The 21,559-nt window shown below is 39.2% G+C and overlaps 1 protein-coding gene across 6 annotated transcripts in view; it reads right to left on the minus strand.

Moving 5' to 3' along the window:
- Window positions 1–20,857, minus strand: part of IWS1 (interacts with SUPT6H, CTD assembly factor 1) — a 42,371-nt gene extending 21,514 nt beyond the window's left edge. For 3 of the 6 annotated variants that reach the window (XR_004300466.1, XM_032412676.1, XM_032412684.1), the window contains exons 1-4: window positions 20,532–20,839; window positions 18,418–18,533; window positions 1,578–2,727; window positions 189–381 (exon numbers count right to left, since the gene is read on the minus strand). Coding sequence is in view for 5 of the 6 variants with exons in the window: in XM_032412676.1 (XP_032268567.1) it covers window positions 189–381; window positions 1,578–2,727; window positions 18,418–18,533; window positions 20,532–20,565 (1,493 nt within the window). In the remaining variant the exon portion in view is untranslated. Of the gene's footprint in view, window positions 1–188; window positions 382–1,577; window positions 2,728–18,417; window positions 18,534–20,531 lie in introns of all 6 variants that reach the window. The other 3 variants (XM_032412682.1, XM_032412683.1, XM_032412685.1) reach the window with 3 other exon arrangements.
- Window positions 20,858–21,559: the final 702 nt, after the last annotated feature.

A 21,559-nucleotide genomic window follows, 5' to 3' on the forward strand; every position in this document is an offset into this window, starting at 1 on the left:
GTTGAGATTCATCTATGTTATAGTGTGCAGCAATAGTTCAGGATTCCTGAATCCCCCAAAATCATGCAATTAGGCAGGTATTACCTCTCATTATGAAATTTTAATACAAGTTTAAAAAACTTAAAAGACAAACCCCTCTCTACCACCTCATATGAACCCTTGAAAACTCATGTTATACTGTCACTTACTCTTCTTCATTCCCCGACTCACTATCACTCCCAAACAGATCCTTCTCTTCATTTTTCTTATCAGACAACTCTTCTTTCCCTACTTCTTCTTCACTGTCAGATGCTAGAGTCTTCTCTCTTTTGCCTGATTTGTCTGATATAACATCACTGTCAGAGTCATCTGCATCAGAGACAACACGACTCTTCTTTGCTGCTGTCAAAAAAGGTGCAAAATATCATTAATCTTATTTATCACGGTCATGATATTACTAAGAGGAACAGGTGCTTTAAAATGGCAATACTCGGCAAAAATCAAAGGGCTCCTAACACACAGCTTAGAATAATTAAAAATAAATAACCAGGGGCACCTGGCTGTCTCAATCAGACCATGTGACTCTTGATCTCCAGGTCGTGAGTTTGAGCCCCACACTGGGTAGAGAGATTACTTAAATAAAAACTTTATTAAAAAAAATAATAATAACTAAAAGGTTCAGAGTCATCTTATAATTATGTTATTGTTTAGGAAAAAGTGACTAGAAGTTGAAGAACAAAATCATATTAAAAATGGACACCAAGAGCTACCTCTCCTTTGGTGGAATGGAGAAAATAAGACTACACTGATGTACAGAATTAGAGTCCCTTCTATTCTGCCGAGTATTAGCAGAACTGAAAAGGCTTAGATACACTTTTGTGGAATCCCCATACGCCCCCATCACTGCTGGTCAGTTTGGAATTTCTTATCTCCCTTAGTAAACTGGATGGCATATGTGTGATGGTCTTTTTTCTTCTTCTGTAACAACTGTCAGGTTATAAGGGAATAGGTCTCCCCACCCTACCAAGGAAGTTTCATAAAAAACTAATCAAGTAAAAATTATTATCCATGAAATCAGGGTCCCAGGTAACAAAGACTAGAACATGCTACAGAGACAGAGTCTCTAAATACAGTCCCCCTCACAAACTTCATCGTATTTGGGTATTCAACCATGTTTCCCAAAAGACAGTTACCCAAAAAGACTTGGGAACGTAGTCACTATCTAGATGGAAACTACTGCACTGACTGTCACACCTGCAGCTAACTCTGGATACAGTTGGGTTTTCATGTAAACATATTTCTTTGAAATATTACCCTTCCCCCACAAAAAACTAAATCTTTCATATTCCCATTGAAACTCCCATTAGTTTACTATTTTGAACTAGTCAGATCTTAATACTCCTAGAACAAATCAAAGCAAATTTAATACTAAGATCAGCCACTGAAAACAAAGCAGAACTAGTGTCCTGGTAATATTTTAGAAGATCAAGTTGAATGAAGAGAATATAGATCTAACATTTCAGAAACACAGTGCTTCACAGTTACAAGCTTAGACAATAATTAAAACTACGCATAAACAGTCCAAAACAATGCCTTACATGCTTTCTCTTCATCTTCACTATCAGAAAGGACAGCAGCTTTTCGCTTCGCTACTTTCTCCTCCTCCCCCACCTTTTCTTCATCTTCATCACTGTCAATTTTTGGCCTTTTGGGTTCTTCTTCCTCGCTGTCAGAACTCTGGATCCTTTTTCTGTCTACATGGCTATCTGAATGAAAGGAGTCATTTTGCATTTCTATATCCTCTCCCTTATTCTCCCCATCACTGTCATCATCTGACTCTGGCTTCTGTTTGTGTCTGGAGGCATCCTCAGTTTCAGAATCACTGGCAGGTCCCTTCTGAGGCTCCTCACTCTCAGAGTCACTGACTCGGGGCTTGGGAAGCTCCTCATTTTCTGAATCACTGGCCTGGTTCCTTGGGGGGTCCTCACTTTCTGAATCGCTAATCTGGGGTTTGGGAAGCTCCTCATTTTCTGAGTCACTGGCTTGATGCCTTGGGGGACCCTCACTTTCTGAGTCACTGATACGGGGTTTGGGAAGCTCCTCATTTTCTGAGTCACTGGCTTGGTGCCTTGGCGGGTCCTCACTTTCTGAGTCACTGATACGGGGTTTGGGAAGCTCCTCATTTTCAGAGTCACTGGCCTGAGTCCTCTGAGGCTCCTCACTTTCCGAGTCACTGACCCGAGGCTTAGGAAGCTCCTCACTTTCAGAATCACTAATTCGAGGTTTGGGAAGCTCCTCGTTTTCAGAATCACTGGCTTGGTGCCGTGGAGGTTCCTCACTTTCAGAGTCACTGATTTGAGGTTTTAGAGCATCCTCTGTTTCAGAGTCACTGGCAGGACTTTTGGGGAGCTCTTCCATTTCTGAATCACTGGCAGGATGCTTTCTAACGTCTTCATTTTCTGAGTCACTTGCATGCCCATTAAGAAGTTCCTCATTTTCAGAGTCACTGGCAGGTAACTTCCTGGTCTCCTCACTCTCAGAGTCGCTCCCATGCTGATTAGTGTCCTCATTTTCAGAATCACTTGCAGGAGGCTCTGCGTGCTCTTCAGATTCAGAGTCACTGTCCTTCTGCCTTTGAAGCTCCTCACTTTCAGAGTCACTGGCATTAAGATTTGAGGGGTCATCATTCTCAGAATCTGTCACATGGTGCCTTTTGTTGAGGCCATCCTCTCGATCACTAGGTTCATTCTGAAAAATCAAGGGTGAAAAAATTAGGAAAGTGCAAAAATTTCTGGTGGTGAAATGTTAAAATTTCTCAACAATTTTTTAAAATGTAGGAATATGCACACTTCAATATAAAATTGTTGTTTTATACTTATATGGAAACATGCCACTTTAAAAAAGATCATCTACCTGTAAAACGGCTAACATGGTTTGGATTCCAAAATGGGAAAAGATAACCAATCTTCACCAAAACAAATCTGTAAAGTATACCCCCAGATTATTATATAGGAGACTTATATCTTGAAGAGCTGGACTTAAAACAAAAACAAAACTCTAATGTTCTCACATAATTCTAGCTCCTAAATATATTTTTCAAAGAAATACAAGCAAACAGGTACCCAAGTTCTTTTTAAAAGAAACATTCTTGGGTTTTATAAAGTTAAAGTTATTTTAAGGAAAAGAACTATGAAACTATAAGGCCAAATGATATACGGGACACATTCTCCCAGGCAAATCTAAACAAACAAGGAGAGGGATAGCTCACATGTACGAAGTACCTATTAAGAGCCCAATGCCATTAGGCTCTCTCCTGTTAGTTCATTTACTCCTCATAACAGTACTTTTCATGATAACAAAACTGAGGCTTAGAGCAGTCTCAGTCATACAACTAATAAGCCTGGGACAAAAGTTTAAGTTTTAGGGAAACTAGTTGACCCTTCAACAACATTGAGGGGGTGGAATCTTTAGGGGCACTGACCCCCCCACAGTTGAAAATCATGTATAACTATTGACTTCCCAAAAACTTACACTACTAATTAGCCTCCTGTTGACTGGAAGCCTTACCAATAACATAACATGTCAACTAACACATATTTTGTATGTTATATGTATTATATACTATATTCTTACAATAAAGTAAGCTAGAAAAAAGTGCTATTAAGAAAGTCATAACAGAAAATACATTTACAGTACTGTACTGCATTTATTGGGGAAAAAAAATCCACAAATAAGTAGGCCTGCGCAGTTCAAACCCATATTGTTCAAGGGCCAACTATACTTTAAAGTGAGGAATAATTAACTCAACAAGCTATGTGCAAGTGCTGGGAGTTAAGGCTGAACATGTCTCAATGCCTGATCCTAAGAAGCTGCTTTCTAATGAGCCAGACAAATGTATCATAACAACATAAACTAATATGCACTATCATGAAGGTATGCATGTTATTTTGAAAGCCAACAGGAAGTGATCTATATGAGACTGAGCTATAAAAGGTGTGTAGACAACAGGTATTTGCAACTAGTTTGTGATAAAAGAGTTAAAAAAAATTAACAAGATTATTGAGGAGGGAAGGTGGGACATACAGGCACCAGCAGAAGAACTAAAGCAGGAGGCAAAAGGGAAAATTGTAACTGGCTTTTGGAATGCTGTCCATGACACACCCATAACATAATTCTAACAGCATGTTCGTGTGTGGCTCAATTTACTTTTACTGCAAACAACAGAAACCATCTCTGGCTATCTTCAGAAAAAAGAACAATATTCCCAGAATCAAAGTGGAATGAATGACTAAAGACTCAGAAAGGGTAGGAACCAAGGCAGCTCAGAGTTTAGAAAAGGGAACTCAAGGACCTTTCTACTAGAGCACTATCAATACCATGACTCACTCTAACCATGCTAAATTTCTGTGTCTAGGATCTAAATTTTAAACTCCCAGGACAGGTGATCTAAATGGCCAGATCAGATGTCATGACTCAGTATTCACTGGGTTATACAGCCAGAGCATGGACAGAGCACTGGGAGCCACTGCCAGAGAGGAAGAGATATCATGAACTAGACAGTCATCCCAAAACTTATCTGCTATATTCTACCCTGGATTTCCAGACACATGGTGTATACATTCTAAAACAAGCAACCATGGTGTGCCTGGGTGACTCGGGAGGTTAAGCGTCTGCCTTCGGCTCAGGTCATAATCCCAGGGTCTGGGATCCAGGGTCTGGGATCCAGCCCCTTGTCGAGCTCCTGCTCAGCGGGGACTCTCCTCCCTCTCCCTCCCGCCTCTCCCTCCCGCCTCTTGCTCTCTCTCTCAAATAAATAAATAAATCTTTAAAAATAAATAAATAAAACAAGCAACCATGACAAAGACATTACATATGGTCAGGATTGTGAAACTTAGGAATTCTCATCAATTTTTGAGGAATTTCATAAAAACTGGGTATCTATTCATTATGTGTGATATGGTGAAGACAAAAAGGTAAGAAATCACTGCTAAGCACACTAAGAAAGTGCTTGTCAACAGACTCAAGTTGAAGAATGCACTTAGGCAGTGACACCACAGGACTCAGGAAAAGTGTATTAGAAGTCATACAGTTACACTTAAAAGTTATCAGAACAATATTCAAAATTTTTAGGCTGGTTTCAACAATTAGTTTAAACTGCAAACTTAAAAAACCCAAAATACAGTTTTTTAAAAAGTCAGATATGAGTATAACAAATCAATTGTAGGAACTGCCATTTAAATGCCATGTTCTTACTAATTTAAAAAATTCCCTAATTGTTAACTGTCAAAGAAACTGACCACTCTGAGGTTTTTTAGAATCTTTAAAAATGTCTATAATGCCTCGTACCTCCCTCTTATAATCGTTCACATTGTAGATACAAATAAATACTGGTTACCCGTTAAGGAATGATCTGGTTGTTTGGCTCAGCATACAAACAGAAACCACACTCCATATGGACCAGGGCCACAATACACGTACCCAGAGATGATTAACATTTAAGAGTTACAAAGTAAATAATAAAACTGACATAAAGCAAGTATTAATTTGTAAATTTCAAAGTGTATAAATGTCAAATAGAAATCCTTGTAAAGAACCAAACTCAGGACACTTGTTTCTTCCTAATCCATTAAAAGAGTCAAACAAAACTGTTGAACTGGCATACTAACCTACCATTATAAATTGGTAAAACATTCAATACCAAGTCACACAGTTAAATGCCATGAAGACATTTCTACAGGAGATTTCAAAAATATGTTTCACTGGACCTTAGTTCCAGAAGATGTATTTGAAAACCTCATCTTGGAAGTTGTCAATATGTATCATCTTTCCTAGCATATGAAAGAATCTAAGAAATCCAGCAACAAAATTACATAATGCTATTATACACAATGCTGTTTATCCAGTGTAGCTCCTGGAGTGGACTTTGAAAAACTCCAATTTTACAGCAAGCATACACATAATAAAATGAAGCTATATACAAGCATTCTTTGTCAAAACCTGGTTGACCTTAGAATCAGATAGTCAAAAATAAAAGCACTCCTGATGAGTAGCAGAAAAAGCAAGCTGCACACAAAGCTTAAGAGTTCATAATGATGAAGCAAACTCCTACTCCTGCCTACTACCTCTCCAGGCTCATTTCTGCCCTCTCTCCAATATCAACCCTGTGCACTGCACCAGCAGTTCCCAAACTTCCCAAATGATTCTATCTGCATTAGAATCATTTGGGGAGCTATTGATGAAAAAGTTCCAGATATTAATCCAGTAAGTCTGAAGAAGAGGTCACAGAATCTGCATTTTGACATCTAATCCAAGTGATTCTAACCACACATTAAAATTCTACTGCAGACACATGGAACTACTACTTCATTACCTCCATGCCTTTACAAATGCTGTTCCTTTTGCCTCGAATATCTTTCCCCCATCTTGCCTTTTTCATACCTCAAAACTGGGCAAAAATAGCCTCTTCCTGAGGACTCTTCCATTTTCCTCTCTAGACAGAATGGATTGTGTACAACATAACGTTAACAGTTAACAACACAGACTCTAGAATTGGAAAAATCTGGGGTCCAAACCCTAGCTCAGCCACCTTCTATTGTCATCTAGGAAAATTTTCTTAATTTCTCTAAGCCTCAGTGTTCTCAATCTCATGGAGTTAGGGATAGTACCAATACCTTAGAGGGATGTTTTGAGGATCATATGTATGAAAAGTAGTTAGCATAGTGCCTGTGAGCACTCAATAAATGCTATTAGCCATTCGTAACAAAATATCTTATTACTAATTAATTGCAAAACATTCACCCTTTAAGACTCAGCTCAAACACATCATCTGAAAAGGCTGAGCTGGTTTACCATTCCTTCATACCCCCATAGCATCTTGTACCTCTACCTCACTGAAAGGTGATGTTTATTTTTTTTTTTTAAGATTTTATTTATTTATTTGACAGAGAGATAGAGAGCACAAGCAGGGGGAGCAGCAGGCAGAGGGAGAGGGAGAAGCAGGCTCTCTGCTGAGCAAGGAGCCCAATGTGGGGCTTGATCCCAGGACCCTGGGATCATGACCTGAGCCACCTAGGCGCCCCGAAAGGTGATGTTTACACAATTATCTTTATAATACACTGACCTTAAGATCAGAGACCATTTTTTTAAAAAATGTACCTTTTACCTTTAGTATACAGAAGACACTTAAATTCACCAAAATGAAACAAAACCCCGTAAGACAATGCTTAACGGCAAAGAACCAACACAAAATAACGTTTTCTCCTCAATTTCGTAGACTCAATGGCAAAGCCTGAGACCTAACACAAAGAAAAGAAAGTGTAGATGGAACTAAAAGAACTGGCAAGAAATACGGTAAACAAGGACAGCAGTGCCAAAAGAATATTCTAGTTGCTCTAATGTAGTCTCTGTAGGAATGCTTCCCTTATATTAGGACAAACTCTTGTGGAAAGATCCAAGCAAGAGCAGACTGCAATTCAAAATGAGGCTGGGCTAATGGGACTATCCCCAACTTCAACAGTAGATGGATGTGGGCCCACTCTGCTTTGCCTACAGTTAGAAAACAATGAGAAGCCAGGCTCCATTTCCAAACAACCTCTATGTCAATAGTCCCACATACTATTTTCTTGTGTGAGACCCTCTTCTACCTTCTACACAGATGAAATCTACAGGCTTCTGGATTTTAAAATACGTATTTCCTCCAATATATTTCCATGGAACAAAAACCAGCTGACCATAAACCACAAAGCTAATTTCATGCTGTCCAAGAAAATATTCAAGTAAAACAACAAAAATTAGAACTGGCAACTAGTTATAACCAGTCACATTCGTACTCAAATTGCTTTATTAAAAATGTATGGTTTTGGTGATAACTATTGAAAAAGATTTTTTTAAAAGCTTTCCCCTTTTCACTATCTGCCTGACCACAAAAGATATGTGAAGATTCTGAGATTTCAACATGCACTACAAAGAACAAATACATCTGATGAAAATCCCACTGATGTTTATATCCCTTTTAGGAACCTAGTCAAAAAGATGTTAATAAGTCACAGTTGAATTCTATCAAACATTTAAAGAAGAATTAATACCAATCCTTCTCCAACTTTTCTAAAAAGTAGAAGACGAAGCTGAGGGAACACTTCCAAACTCATTTTATGAATCCATCATTACCCTAATAACAAAACCAGACAAAGATACTACAAGAAAAGAAAATTACCGGCCAATATCTCTGATGAACACAAGTGAAAAAATCCTCAACAAAACAGTAAACCGGGGTGCCTGGGTGGCTCAGTCGTTAGGCATCTGCCTTCGGCTCAGGTCATGATCCCAGGGTCCTGGGATCAAGCCCCACATCGGGCTCCCTGCTCCACCGGAAGCCTGCTTCTCCCTCTCCCACTGCCCCTGCTTGTGTTCCCTCTCTCACTGTGTCTCTCTCTGTCAAATAAAAAAATAAAATCTTTAAAAAAAAAAATTAGTAAACCAAATTCAACAGTACACCATGACTAAATGGTATTTATTCCAGTAATGCAAGGATAACTCAACAAATCAATCAATGCATTACATCACATTAACAAAATGAAGGCTAAAAATCATCATCTCAATAGATGCAGAAAAAGCATTTGACACAATCCAACATCCACTTATGATAAAACACCTCTCAACAAACTGGTAAAGAGGGAACTTATCTCAACATGATAGAAGCCATATATGACAAGCCCACAGATGACATCATAGTCAATGGGGAGAGCTAAAAGCTTTTCCTTTAAGATCAGGAAAAAGACAACATTCTCAACACTTTTATTCAACACAGTGGTGGCAGTCCTAGCTGCAGCAATTAGGCAAGAAAAAGAAATAAAGGCATCCAAATCAGAGGGGAAGAAGCAAAACTGTCATTATTTGCAGACGTCATGTTATATATAGAAGACCACCAAAAACTGTTAGAACTAATCAATGCATTCAATAGTTTCAGGATACAAAATCAATATACAAAAATCTGTTGCATTTTTATACACTTACAACAAAACCTCAAAAAAAAGAAAATAAGAGGGGTGCCTGGGTGGCTCAGTCGTTAAGTGGCTTCGGCTCAGGTCATGATCCCAGGGTCCTGGGATCCAGCCCCGCATTGGGCTCCCCGCTCCATGGGAAGCCTGCTTCTCCCTCTCCCACTCCCACTGCTTGTGTTCCCTCTCTCACAGTGTCTCTCTCTGTCAGATAAATAAAATCTTTAAAAAAAGAAAATAAGAAAATAATCTCATTAATAATACATCAAAAAGAATAAAATACCTAGGAATAAACTTAACCAAAGAGGTGAAAGAGAACTAATCCAAGATGGTGGAAGAGTAGGAGACCTTAGTTTCATCTGGTCCCAGGAATTCAGCTAGATAGCTATCAAATCATTCTAAACACCTGTGAACTCAACCAGAGATCTAAGAAAATAGCTACAACTCTACAAATAGAAAAGCTACCGCTTTCTGCAAGGTAGGAGGTGCGGAAAAGTGAATCCTAGGGGACATATGGGAAGATAAACTGTGGGGGCGGGGGGGGGCTGCTCTGTAAGGTGGCCACTGGAAAGTGATATAGCAGGGAAGCATAAAATCAGAACGTTTATAAGTCTGCTCTGGTGAGGGACTGCCCTGCCTGAAAGGCGCTCAGGTGGTGAAGAGGGTTGGAATCCTAGGTGGGACAGTATGGTCTCAGGATCCTTGGGGTCACAGGAAGACCAGGGGTGCCTGAGTGCAGCAGAGTTCCCAGGCATCAAAGCGGGGGAAACCGGCTGTAAACAGTGAGCCCAGGAGTGGGCTCTCAGCTCAGGGTTGCCATAAATCACAAACCTAGGCACAGTCAGGCAACTGCTCTCTGAGCAGGGGCCCAGCAAGTGGCAAAACCCCCGAGAGGCCCCCTTCCTCCCTTGGGAGGAACGGCATGCATGTGTGCCGCAGGAGTCTGCAGGGTTTGGAGATTCCAAACATGGTCACATGCCTGAGATAGAAACAGTCATAGGCTAGGTGAGCACAAGTGCGGAAGGAAACCAAGGAGACAGGAGTGATTGACTGCTTTTCCCTGGGGGGCTCTGAGAAGTGGGATCCCAAGGTTTTTGGCTATGGGGCTGGAGATTGGGAGGCCGCCATTTTCATTCTCAGCCTCTAAAGCAGCACAGAAAGCCTTCAGGGAACAAAAGCCACATAGAGCAATCCAGAGCTGCTTACTTATTAGCATGGCCCCCTGGCAAGGACAGTGCAATTCTGTCCGGGCAAAGACACTTGAGAATCAAGGCAACAGACCCCACCCACACACAAGAAGATCAGCAAGAACACCTGGCTAAGACCAAGTTTACCCATCACAGAGAACTGCAAAACTCCAGCACTAGCAGAAAATTGTATATAGAATTCATGGGTTTTTTCCCCATGATTCTTTAGTCTTTCAAATTTTTTTTCTCTTTCCTTTTTCAGCCAATTTCTTATTTTATCAATTCTTTTTAAAAATATTTTGTAATTTTCATTTTTACAGCTACATCATTGTAATTAATTTTGTTTTTGTATATATATTTTTCTTTCTTTACAATTTTGGGATGCAGTTCTTTTTTTTTTTTTTTAAAGATTTTATTTATTTATTTGACAGAGAGAGACACAGCGAGAGAGGGAACACAAGCAGGGGGAGTGGGAGAGGGAGAAGCAGGCTTCCCGCCGAGCAGGGAGCCCGATGTGGGACTTGATCCCAGGACCCTGGGATCATGACCTGAGCCGAAGGCAGACGCTTAACGACTGAGCCACCCAGGCGCCCTGGGATGCAGTTCTTCTAACAGACCAAAACAACCCAGAATCTAGTGTATGGCTCAGTTCTCTTTACCTATCTGATCATACTCTCCCTTTTTTTCTTCTTTTTTTTTTGTTTTGTTAAAGTCTTTTTAAATCTTCATCTTTACATTCTATCCTTCCAATGTATTTAATTTTAATTTTGTATATATAAAAGTTTTTCTTTCTTTACAATTTTGAGATGTAGTTTCTTCTAACAAACCGACCAAAATACACTCAGGATATAGTGTATTGTTCTATTCTGTTCACCTGTCTGTTTATATTCCTTCTGTTTTTCTCTCTTTTTATCTTTTAATTTTCATTTTACAGTTACATTCTATCCTTTCATTGTATTTAATTTTATTTTTGTACATATATAAGTTTTTCTTTCTTTACAATTTTGGGATCTCGTTTTCTAACAAACAGACCAAAATACATACAGGATCCAGTGTATTGCTCTATTCTGTTCACTTGTCTAATTATATTCTCTTTTATTTATTTATTTATTTTTTCCCCAGTTTCAGGTCTCTTTTGATTTGTTTAGGGTATACTTCCCTGAGGTCATTGTTGCCATTTTAGTATTTTGTTCTCTCATTCATTTAGCCTTCTCTGGACAGAATGACAAGACAGAAAAACTCACCTCAAAAAAGAACAAGAGGCAGAACTGACTGCCAGGGACCTAATCAGTCTGGATATAAGATGTTGGAACTAGAGTTCAGAAGAACAATTACAAAGATACTAACTGGGCTTAGGAAAAAAGCATAGAAGACACTAGAGTATCCCTTTCTGGAGAAATAAAAGAACTAAAATCTAATCAAGTCGAAATAAGAGACTATTAATGAGATGTAATAAAAAAAATGGAGGCTCTCACTGCTAAGATAAATGAGGCAGAAGAGAGAATTAGTGATACAGAAGACCAAATGATGGAGAATAAAGAAGCTGAGAAAAAGAGAGATAAACAACTACTGGATCACGAGGGGAGAATTCGAGAGATAAGTGATGCCATAAAGCGAAACAATATTAGAATTGGGATCCTGGAAGAGAAAAGAGAGAGAGGGGCAGAAGATATACTGGAACAAATTACAGCAAAGAACTTCCCAAATCTGCGGAAGGAAACAGGCATTCAAGTCCAGGAGGCACAGAGAACCCCCCTCAAAATCAATAAAAATTGGTCAATGCCTCGACATATAATTGTGAAACTTGCAATCTCAGAGACAAAGAGGAAATCCTGAAAGCAGCTCGGGACAAGAGGTCCGTAACCTACAACGGTAGAAACATTACACTGGCAGCAGACCTATACCAGAGACCTGGCAGGCCAGAAAGGACTGGCATGATATATTTAGGGTGCTAAATGAGGTAAATATGCAGCCAAGAATACTTTACCCAGCAAGGAGGTCATTCAAAATAGGAGAGATAAAAAGCTTCCAGGTCAAACAAACGAAAAGAATTTGTGATCACTAAACCAGCCCTGCAAGTAATATTAAAAGGGATCCTTTAGGGGAAGAGATAGCCCAAAAGTAACATAGACCAGAAAGGAACAGAGACAATATACAGAAACAGTGACTTGTAAAATGGCACTAAATTCGTATCTTTAAATAGTTACTCTGCATGTAAATGAGCTAAATGACCCAATCAAAAGACACAGGGTATCAGATTCGATAAAAAAGGAAGACCATCTATATGCTGTATGCAAGAGACTCATTTTAGACCCAAAGACACCTCCAGATTTAAAGTGAGGGGGGTGGAAAACCATTTATCATGCTAATGGACATCAAAAGAAAGCTGGGGTGGCAATCCTTATATCAGACAAATTAGATTTTAAATCAAAGACTGTAATAAGAGATAAGACTATAGAAAACACACATTAAAGTGGCAGACTGCAACTCTATCAAAAACATTAGATTGTGGGGGCGCCTGGGTGGCTCAGTCGTTAAGCGTCTGCCTTCGGCTCAGGTCATGATCCCAGGGTCCTGGGATCGAGCCCCGCATCGGGCTCCCTGCTCGGCGGGAAGCCTGCTTCTCCCTCTCCCACTCCCCCTGCTTGTGTTCCCTCTCTCGCTGTGTCTCTCTCTGTCAAATAAATAAATAAAATCTTTAAAAAAAAAACAAAAAACATTAGATTGTGAATGGATTAAACAAGTCAGTCAAGAGACAGAAACCAGAGGGGCACCTGGTGGCTCAGTCAGTTAAGTGCTGGACTCCTGATTTCAGATCAAGTCATGATCTCAGGGTTGTGAGATCGAGCCCTCCATCGGGCTCTGCACTGGGCGTCGAGCCTGCTTAAGATTCTCTCTCTCCCTCTCCCTCTGCCCCTCCCCACCCAAAAAGAGACAGAAACCAGATTAAAAAAAATACATATCCAACTATATGCTGAGTACAGGAGACACACTGTGGATGCAAAGACAGATTATACATTCTTCTCAAGTGCACATGAAACATTCTCCAGGACAGACCATACACTAGGCCATAAAACAAACCTCAATAAATTTAAAAGGATAGATATTATACAAAGCATGTTCTCAGACCATAATACGATTAATTAGAATAGGAAAAATGGTAACAATCTGAATATGAAATTAATAAAACAATTCCACTCACTAAACATCAAAGAGAAAAACACAGGAATAAAATTTTTTTAAAATGCAGCATTTGTATACTGAAAATTATAATGAATTGTTGAAAGAAACTGAAGACCTAAATAAATGAATAAATACCCTATATTCAGGGATCAGTAGCTTCACATTGTCAAGATAATGACACTACCCAAACTCATCTATAGATTCACTGCAATCCCTACTAGGACCCCAGCTAACTTCCTTGCAGAAATGGACAAGCTGATTCTAAAATACATATGTAATTGCAAGGGACCCAGAAGAGGTAAAACAATGTTGGAAAAGAACAAGTAGCACTCCCACTCCTTGATATCAAAACTTACTCAAGATACTATGGCACTGGTGTAAGTACAGACACAGATATGAATCAATTAGAACTGAAGATACAAAAATAAACCGTTAACATCTATGGCCAACTGATAGAGAAATCAGAACCTTCATACACTACTACTGGGAATGTAAAATGGTGCAGCCACTGCGGAAAACAGCCTGAGAGTTCCTCAAACAATTAAGAGTAAAGTTACCATATGACCCAGTAATTCCACTCCTAGGCACATACCCAAGAGAAATAACATGTCCACACAAAAACTTCTATGTAAATGTTTATAGAAGCATTTCTTGTAACAGCCAAAAGGCAAAAACTTAAATGTCCATCAACTGACAAATGGATAAACAAATGTGGTTTATCCACACAATGGAATATTACCCCAAAAAGAAATAAGTACTGATACATGCTACAACATATATGGGTATGGTGTATACATATATCCAACATATATGGTTTACAATGACTAAACCTTGAAAACATTAAGTGAACGAACCAGTCACAAAAGACCACATATTATGTAATTCCATTCACATGGAGTGTCCAGAAGGATGGGAAGGGGGGAAGGGTGTGAGTGATAAGCAGGTCATAGCTAAAGAGTTTCTTTTTGAAGTGACGAAAAGATTCTAAAATTGACTATGGTGACGGTTGCACTACTGTGAATATACTAAAGATGACTGACCTGCACATTTTAAATGGGCGAACTGTAGGGTATGTAAGTTTATCTCAATAAAGCGGTTTTTAAAAAAAGACAAGTGATAATTTTCAAGATCAGATGGTGTAGAAAAATCCATAATGAACAAGATATCAAGATTTTAAAAATACAGTATTACTGATTTTTCCTTTTGTAGGCTCCAATATGGACCAGCAAAGCACTGTTACTTATCTTGACTTTCCGTATTTTATATTTTTAATTTTAATTTTAAAAATATTATCTTGAATCAAAAACTAATGATGTAATGTATGGTGATTAACATAACAATAAAAAATTTTAAAAAAATTTAAAAAATTATCTTGAGTTTTTTCAAAACTTTCCTTAGAGATCTAAACAAATACATGCAGAGTGAATACTATTAAGTGAAATGGATTTTTTCAGAAACCAGCCTAAACTCTAAAATGCTAATGGGAAAAACCTTTTTTGCATTATTGGAGAACCATGTTTTGCGTACCATCTTGTGGTAGGCAAAATAATGCCTCTCCAAAAGATGTCCACATCCTAATCCCCAGAACTTGTGCATGTTAACTTTACATGCAAAAGGGGCTGTGCAGATGTAATTAAGGAACCTGAGATAAGAAGATTATCCTGGATTATCTGAGTAGGCCCAACATAACTATGAGGGTCCTTATAAGAGGGAGACGGACTCTGGAAAGCAGTATGGAGGATCCTCAAAAAGTTGAAAACAGAGCTATCCTACGACCCAGCAATTGCACTACTGGGTATTTACCCCAAAGATACAAATGTAGTGATCTGAAGGGGTATGTGCACCCCAACATTTATAGCAGCAATGTCCACAATAGCCAAACTATGGAAAGTGCCAAGATGTCCATCAACAGATGAATGGATAAAGATGTGATACATACACACACACACACAGACACTGAGAGGAATATTATGCAGCCATCAAAAAAAAAAAAAAAAACAAAACGAAACAAAATCTTGCCATTTGCAACAACACGGATGGAACTAGAGGGTATTATGCTAAGCAAAATACGTCAATCAGAGAAAGACAATTATCATATGATCTCACTGATATGAGGAATTTGAGAAACAAGATAGAGGATCATAGGGGAAGGGAGGGAAAAATGAAACAAGATAAAACCAGAGAGGGAGACAAACCACAAGAGACTTCGTAATCTCTGGAAACAAACTGAGAGTTGCTGGAGTGGAGGGGGGTGGGAGGGATGGGGTGGCTGGGTGATAGACATTGGGGAGGGTATGTACTATGGTGAGCACTGTCAATTATATAAGACTGATAAATCACAGACCTGTACCCCTGAAACAAATAATACATTATATGTTAATAAAAAATAAAAAATAAAAAATAAAAAATAAAAAGAGGGGGCAGGAGGATCAGAGTAAGAGACAGAGATGTGACCGCAGAGGTCAGAGAGATTTGAAGATGCTATGGTGCTGGCTTTGATGATGAAGGAACCACGAGCCAACGAATGCAACTGATCTACAGAGCTGGAGAAGGCAAGGAAATGGATTCTCCTTTAGAGAAGGAACATGGCCCTGGTAATAACTTGATTTTAACCCATTAACCCCTTGAGACCCATTTTAGACTTCCAATTTCCTTAGAATTATAAGATAATAAATCTCTTTTGTTTTAAGCCACCTGATTTGTGTCAAACTGTTATGGCAGCAAAAGGAAACTAATACACATTTCTTAGGTTTTGGGCCTGTCATCAGAATTGTTCAATTTAATACAAACGGTACTCTTTTAACATCCCACTATCTTCTAGAAAATATTTTTCATAGGAAAACAATCCAAAATTTCTCTTGAGAAGCCATTTTAAACAGCCAAAAGAGCATTAATGCAGCACTCAACACTTAATAAGGGTAAAATTGGCATTCTCAAACTACACCCTAGTAGTTTAAAAAATTAGGATAATCCTCCTGGAAGGGATTATCTATGGAAAGAATAAAAATATGTTCACAGCAGACTTCATTTTTAATATCGAAACACTCTAAAGATCAACAATCAGGAAAGTGTTGAACAATTAATGGTGCATCCATTTTATGAAATATTATATAAGCAATAAAATTATGCTTAGTGAAACTCTTTAATGACATAGAGAAATTCTTAGGTACAACCTTAAGTGAACAGATAAAAAACATTATATAGATACAAAATATACAGTAAAATCTCAAGTAACTTAAAATGTACACACACATTATATATATGAGACAATAAAAATGCAGGACAAAAAATATAAAAAGTTAACAGTCATTTGTGATAACAGTATACCGATTTTAATTTTCTTCTTTAAGCTTTTAATACAGTTTCCAAATTTTCAGCATGCACATTTATTTAGAATCCACCTCATTACAAAAAAGTAGTTGAAGATGCTTAAAGGTAAGCCTACATTACATTTACAACTGAATCATGAAGCCCTGAGTCAATCATCTCATGCTATTTTCCTAAGTGGAAACATTAATAAAGCCCTACACACTAATAAACTGTAACAATGTTTACATTATCAAGTAATTTCTACCTATCAATTAATACATTATTAGAATTTAGTCTAAATACTTAAGAGCATACAAAAAACTGAGCGGCATCAAAATAACTAAAAGATATGTCTTTCTCCCAGTCCATTTAGCCTCCAATCTCATGTGCCCCCTCCTTACTCCCCTCTTGCCGCAGTGGCTCCTTGGCGTTCCTTGAACACATCAAGCACACTCACACCTTAGGGTCTTTGCCTGGAATTGTGTGTGTGTGTGTGTGTGTGTTCTTCTACACAGCCACAGGGCTATTCCACATCAAGCACACTCACACCTTAGGGTCTTTGCCTGGAATAGTGTGTGTGTGTGTGTGTTCTTCTACACAGCCACAGGGCTATTCCTTTACCTCCCTTCACGCCTTGATCAAAAGTCACTTTCTTAATAAGGCCTATGTGTACCTCCCTATTTAACAACAGAACCTGCCCTCTATTCTGGCACCCTTCAACCTTTTCTAACTTTCTTCTTTCTCCACAGCACTTATCATCTCCTAACAAACTACACAATTTTTAAAAAATACTGTTTAATGTCTTTCTCCCCCTTATGAAAAATAAATCCAAGTAGAGAAGCACTTTGGTGATGGTGAGACCTCATCTAGTCCTGGATAGTTCGAAAGAACCCAACACATAGCAGATGCTCAATAAATATTTGTTGGATGTCTAAACACACTCATGACATGTCAAAGAACAGAATCAATAATACAATCTCTAATTGTATCTCCTACTTAAAATTGGACAATTTTCTGTTCCCGTGTAATCAAACAAAATATATGAGACATGAACTTCTTAAAAGAAAAATCTCATCATCTTCATCATTCCTATGGGTTTCAGTTTGTTTACCAAAAACGTATAGCTGAATTACCGGAAAAATGTCCCAATTTTATTTTGTTAACACTGTGTAGTACAGACTGTGAAACCAGGGAAGAAAATTAAATAGTTTTTAAAATGTTTATTAGGCCAAATATGTTGAAATGCTGTACACAAGATCCAACATTACTCTGTATTATTAATCAAAAACAGCTTTTTAAATTCTATTTAATGTCATTACATACATTATATACACTGGAACAGTTCAGACTGAGAAAGCCAAATCCTGATAAGAATTCTGATAGGTGATAATCCCCATAACTTTCTATCCCAACTGATATTTCTTCAGCTTGCAAATGCTCATTGCCCCTATCAGACATCATTTTGGGATGGGGAGACCTACTCAAATATCAAAGGGCCTGGCCCATTTTCTGAATCAATATGCACATTTGAAAACTGCCTACTATCTGAAGAGGGACCCAATCAGAAATTCTTTCCCTGTGATTTCCTAAGAAACCAGACTACCCCTGTTTATTTTTAAAGCAGTTCTCTATTAATTTAAAATCCTTTACTCCCAGGGTTTGAAGCCTACAACATGTGACAGGATCTCTACAACTCCTAAATAAAAACACGTCTCACAGAATGCAAGGGAAAAGCCTCCCCAAAGATGTTGTTTAGCCAATACCTCTGAATGACGTTCTACACTTCCAGTGTCTGATCCAGAGTGCTGCTCATTTACATCATCCTCAACGTCTGACCCTGAATCCCGTTCATCCTGTACTGGGGTAGCGCCACCATCATCTGCTTAAAAATAAAACAAAAACCCACTTAAGGTGTAAGATGGATGACATCTACAACTGAAATGAACACAATGAATCAAGAATAATGTAAGAGCAAAGGTTACCACTGATGAAGCATGACTAATGATGCTAATGGTGTAAATAAGACAACGGTATAACGCTTATATATAAATACCAACAATCAGAACACATATTGTGACATATGTGGCAGCAAAAATACGTCATAAAAGAAATGTGAAGCTTAAGAAACATCACTAAGGACCAAGTCAACAACCTCTAAATAATAGTGTGCTCTTTAACTATTTCAACTTTACGTTAACACCTGAGTCTATTCTCTCCACACCACTTACCACCTTCTAATGTACTACATGACTTACCAAGTTATTTTGTTTAATGTGGGTCTTTTCTCACTTGAATGAAAGAGCCAAAAGAGCAAGGATTTTGGTTCACTGCTGATTCCCTGGAGCCCAGAACACTGCCTGGCACAGTACAGTAAATATCTGTTTATGAATGAAGAGCACAAGGAACTCCAGTACAGAAATAGTATAAACTTAAAATAAAGCATATACTGTACTGTTACAAAATGGTAAAAATGAATTGCTACCTACCTTTAACCAATACTTTAAAAATATAAAGTAAAATTGTATTTTGAGAGGGATTTAGGGCTGTTGGAGCATATGGCAAGACATGGTTAGAAGTTTAATAAAAATAAATGAAGCAGTCAACTACACAAAACCAAAAAGTTGTATAAGCATGAAATCACTATCATACTAACGAGCTACTCTACTTGGCTAAGAAGTAAAGAATATTCATACAAATTACAAATAATTCAGATGTAATGAATAAATATGCTGCAATAGTGAGAGTATGGGGGAGAAGAGGCTAAAATCCTGTCCTAGCACAAAAAGGAATCATTATGGAATGCCTAAAAATGATGCAACAAGAGCGAGCATAAATTAAGAATATGAAGGTAAAAATAAAAAAAAACTGCTATAAGAATGAAAAGTCAGGGAACTGTTATTTTTTCAAGTCTTCCAGCACTTAACCCATAGACATGTATTACATATATTTATTTGAAAAATAATTTAATAATTTAGAAAGAACTATTTTGAAATCTATTTTGAAAATATCAGGCAAACATTCTAAGCAAAACAGCAGTGCATGCCTGGAAACGCGTTTTGTAGTCATCACTATTCGCTATCATATAGCGAATCGAAGTGAACCCAAAAACAGAAAAGAGATTAACATTCAGACATTTAGGCACTCCGGACAGAGAATACTTCATGGAAGTAGGACACAAAGTGAAAGGAAATGTAAAATTCTTCCCCACTAGGTCATGCCTTATTCGTCCTTGTATCTCTGGTGCCTAGTACAGTGTTAGCAAAGGGGGTGCCCAGTGTTTACTGAATAAACAGGAAACAAAGATTAAGAGGAAAGGTCTCAAGATGAAGGAAAGGCACAAAATCACCAGTGCCAGAGTACACGCCTTACTCTAAAATATTTATGCAACTCAAACAAGGGTCCTACGTTTTCTTTACTTGAAAACCACTGTTAGCGGCGAGATTAAACCAGCCCTAACTCCGTGTGAAAAGTCTAGGAAAGATACCGCACCCCCTACTGAACCGCTCCCTTGAATTCTCGCAAAACACTCGCAACTCCAGGAAAAAAAAAAAAAAAAAATCCGTAACTGGAAAGACCTTCCCTAGGACTTTACACATAGAAGCACTTAAAATGTGGAAGTGGCTTCCCAGTTTCAGCAAAAAACTTCGCCGATTCAGAAGACGGCTCTCCGTCTAGAATCCCCTCTCCAAGGTTCTAACTTTGGGGCCGCAGCGGGTCAGCGGGCTCTTCGCGCTCCGCTTCTCAGTCCACGGAGGGCCCAGTCGGGGGAGGGAACGTCTCCGGGGCCTCCCTCCCCTACCCCGCGAGGATGAGAGGCCAAGCCCCGCTGAATAACTGCTCCGCCCCCCAAGCCCTGTCCCCCAAGTCCCTGCCCCACCTGACTGGTCGCCGCTGTAATATTCCGAATCCATGGCAGGCGGGCTCTCGGCGGGGAGTGTCCGCGCCCCGCGCCACCCCCGTCACCTCCTTCCTGGCGATGTGACCCCCCGATGGCGCGGCCCGATGCTCAGAAGCTCCCGCTCGACTAGAGGGTTTCGAGAGTGCAGAGAGTAAAACAGCAGCTGCGGCAGGCACAAACACTTCGACCTAAAAGCCCCGGCACAAGAGGCCGTACCTGGCAAGCGGGCAGGCGTGTGGATCCGCGCTCTACTTCCCAGAAGCACCTCTGGGGCGAAAATGGCGTCTGCCCACGACCCTCAAAAGAATGCAGCGCGCAGGCGCCGTCCCCTATCATCTGGCCAATGAGAAGACGCAACGGCAATGACGCACAGCGTGGCCGGAAAAGAGACTACTGGGTAAATTGAGCGGGAGCTCTAGCTTCAGTTAAATACCTTCTTTTGCAGGAGCCGGTTATGTTCCCCACGGAGATAACGTTACTTTATTGGTTCTCTGCCCGTGCGCCTTGTTGGAAGATCTTCTTGAATTATGCTTCTGGAAAATGAAGACCCGCTACAACTACATTTTCATTATACGGCAAATTAAGTATGCTTCCCGTCATGCAGCTAGGCGCTTGATTCCCGCCCTTAGTACGGGACGGAAGTGGCGCACTGTTCTCTGGGGCTTGTAGTTCGAAGCTCTGGCAACTCTGGTGCGTTACTAACTGGCGTGATTGAAAGGGTCCCCTTTCAAGGCATTTTTCTTCCTTTTTTTAATCTTTTTAAAATAACAACTTGAGGCGCCTGGGTGGATCAGTCGGTTAAGCGTCGGACTGCTTCGGCTCAGGTCTTGCAGGGTTGTGAGTTCAAGCCCCACCTTGGGGCTGTGAGTTCAAGCCCAAGCATGGAGCCTACTTAAAAATAATAATGACTTAATTCCCATCTTAAGAAACCATTTGGTCAGTAATACGGAGTAGAAGTTTTTACTTCCAAAAGGGTCCCCTTATGAAAGACATTGTTAAACTTTACT

This window comes from Phoca vitulina, unplaced genomic scaffold (genome assembly GCF_004348235.1).
Source record: "Phoca vitulina isolate PV1807 unplaced genomic scaffold, GSC_HSeal_1.0 scaffold1, whole genome shotgun sequence".
In the NCBI taxonomy this organism is placed as follows: domain Eukaryota; kingdom Metazoa; phylum Chordata; class Mammalia; order Carnivora; family Phocidae; genus Phoca; species Phoca vitulina.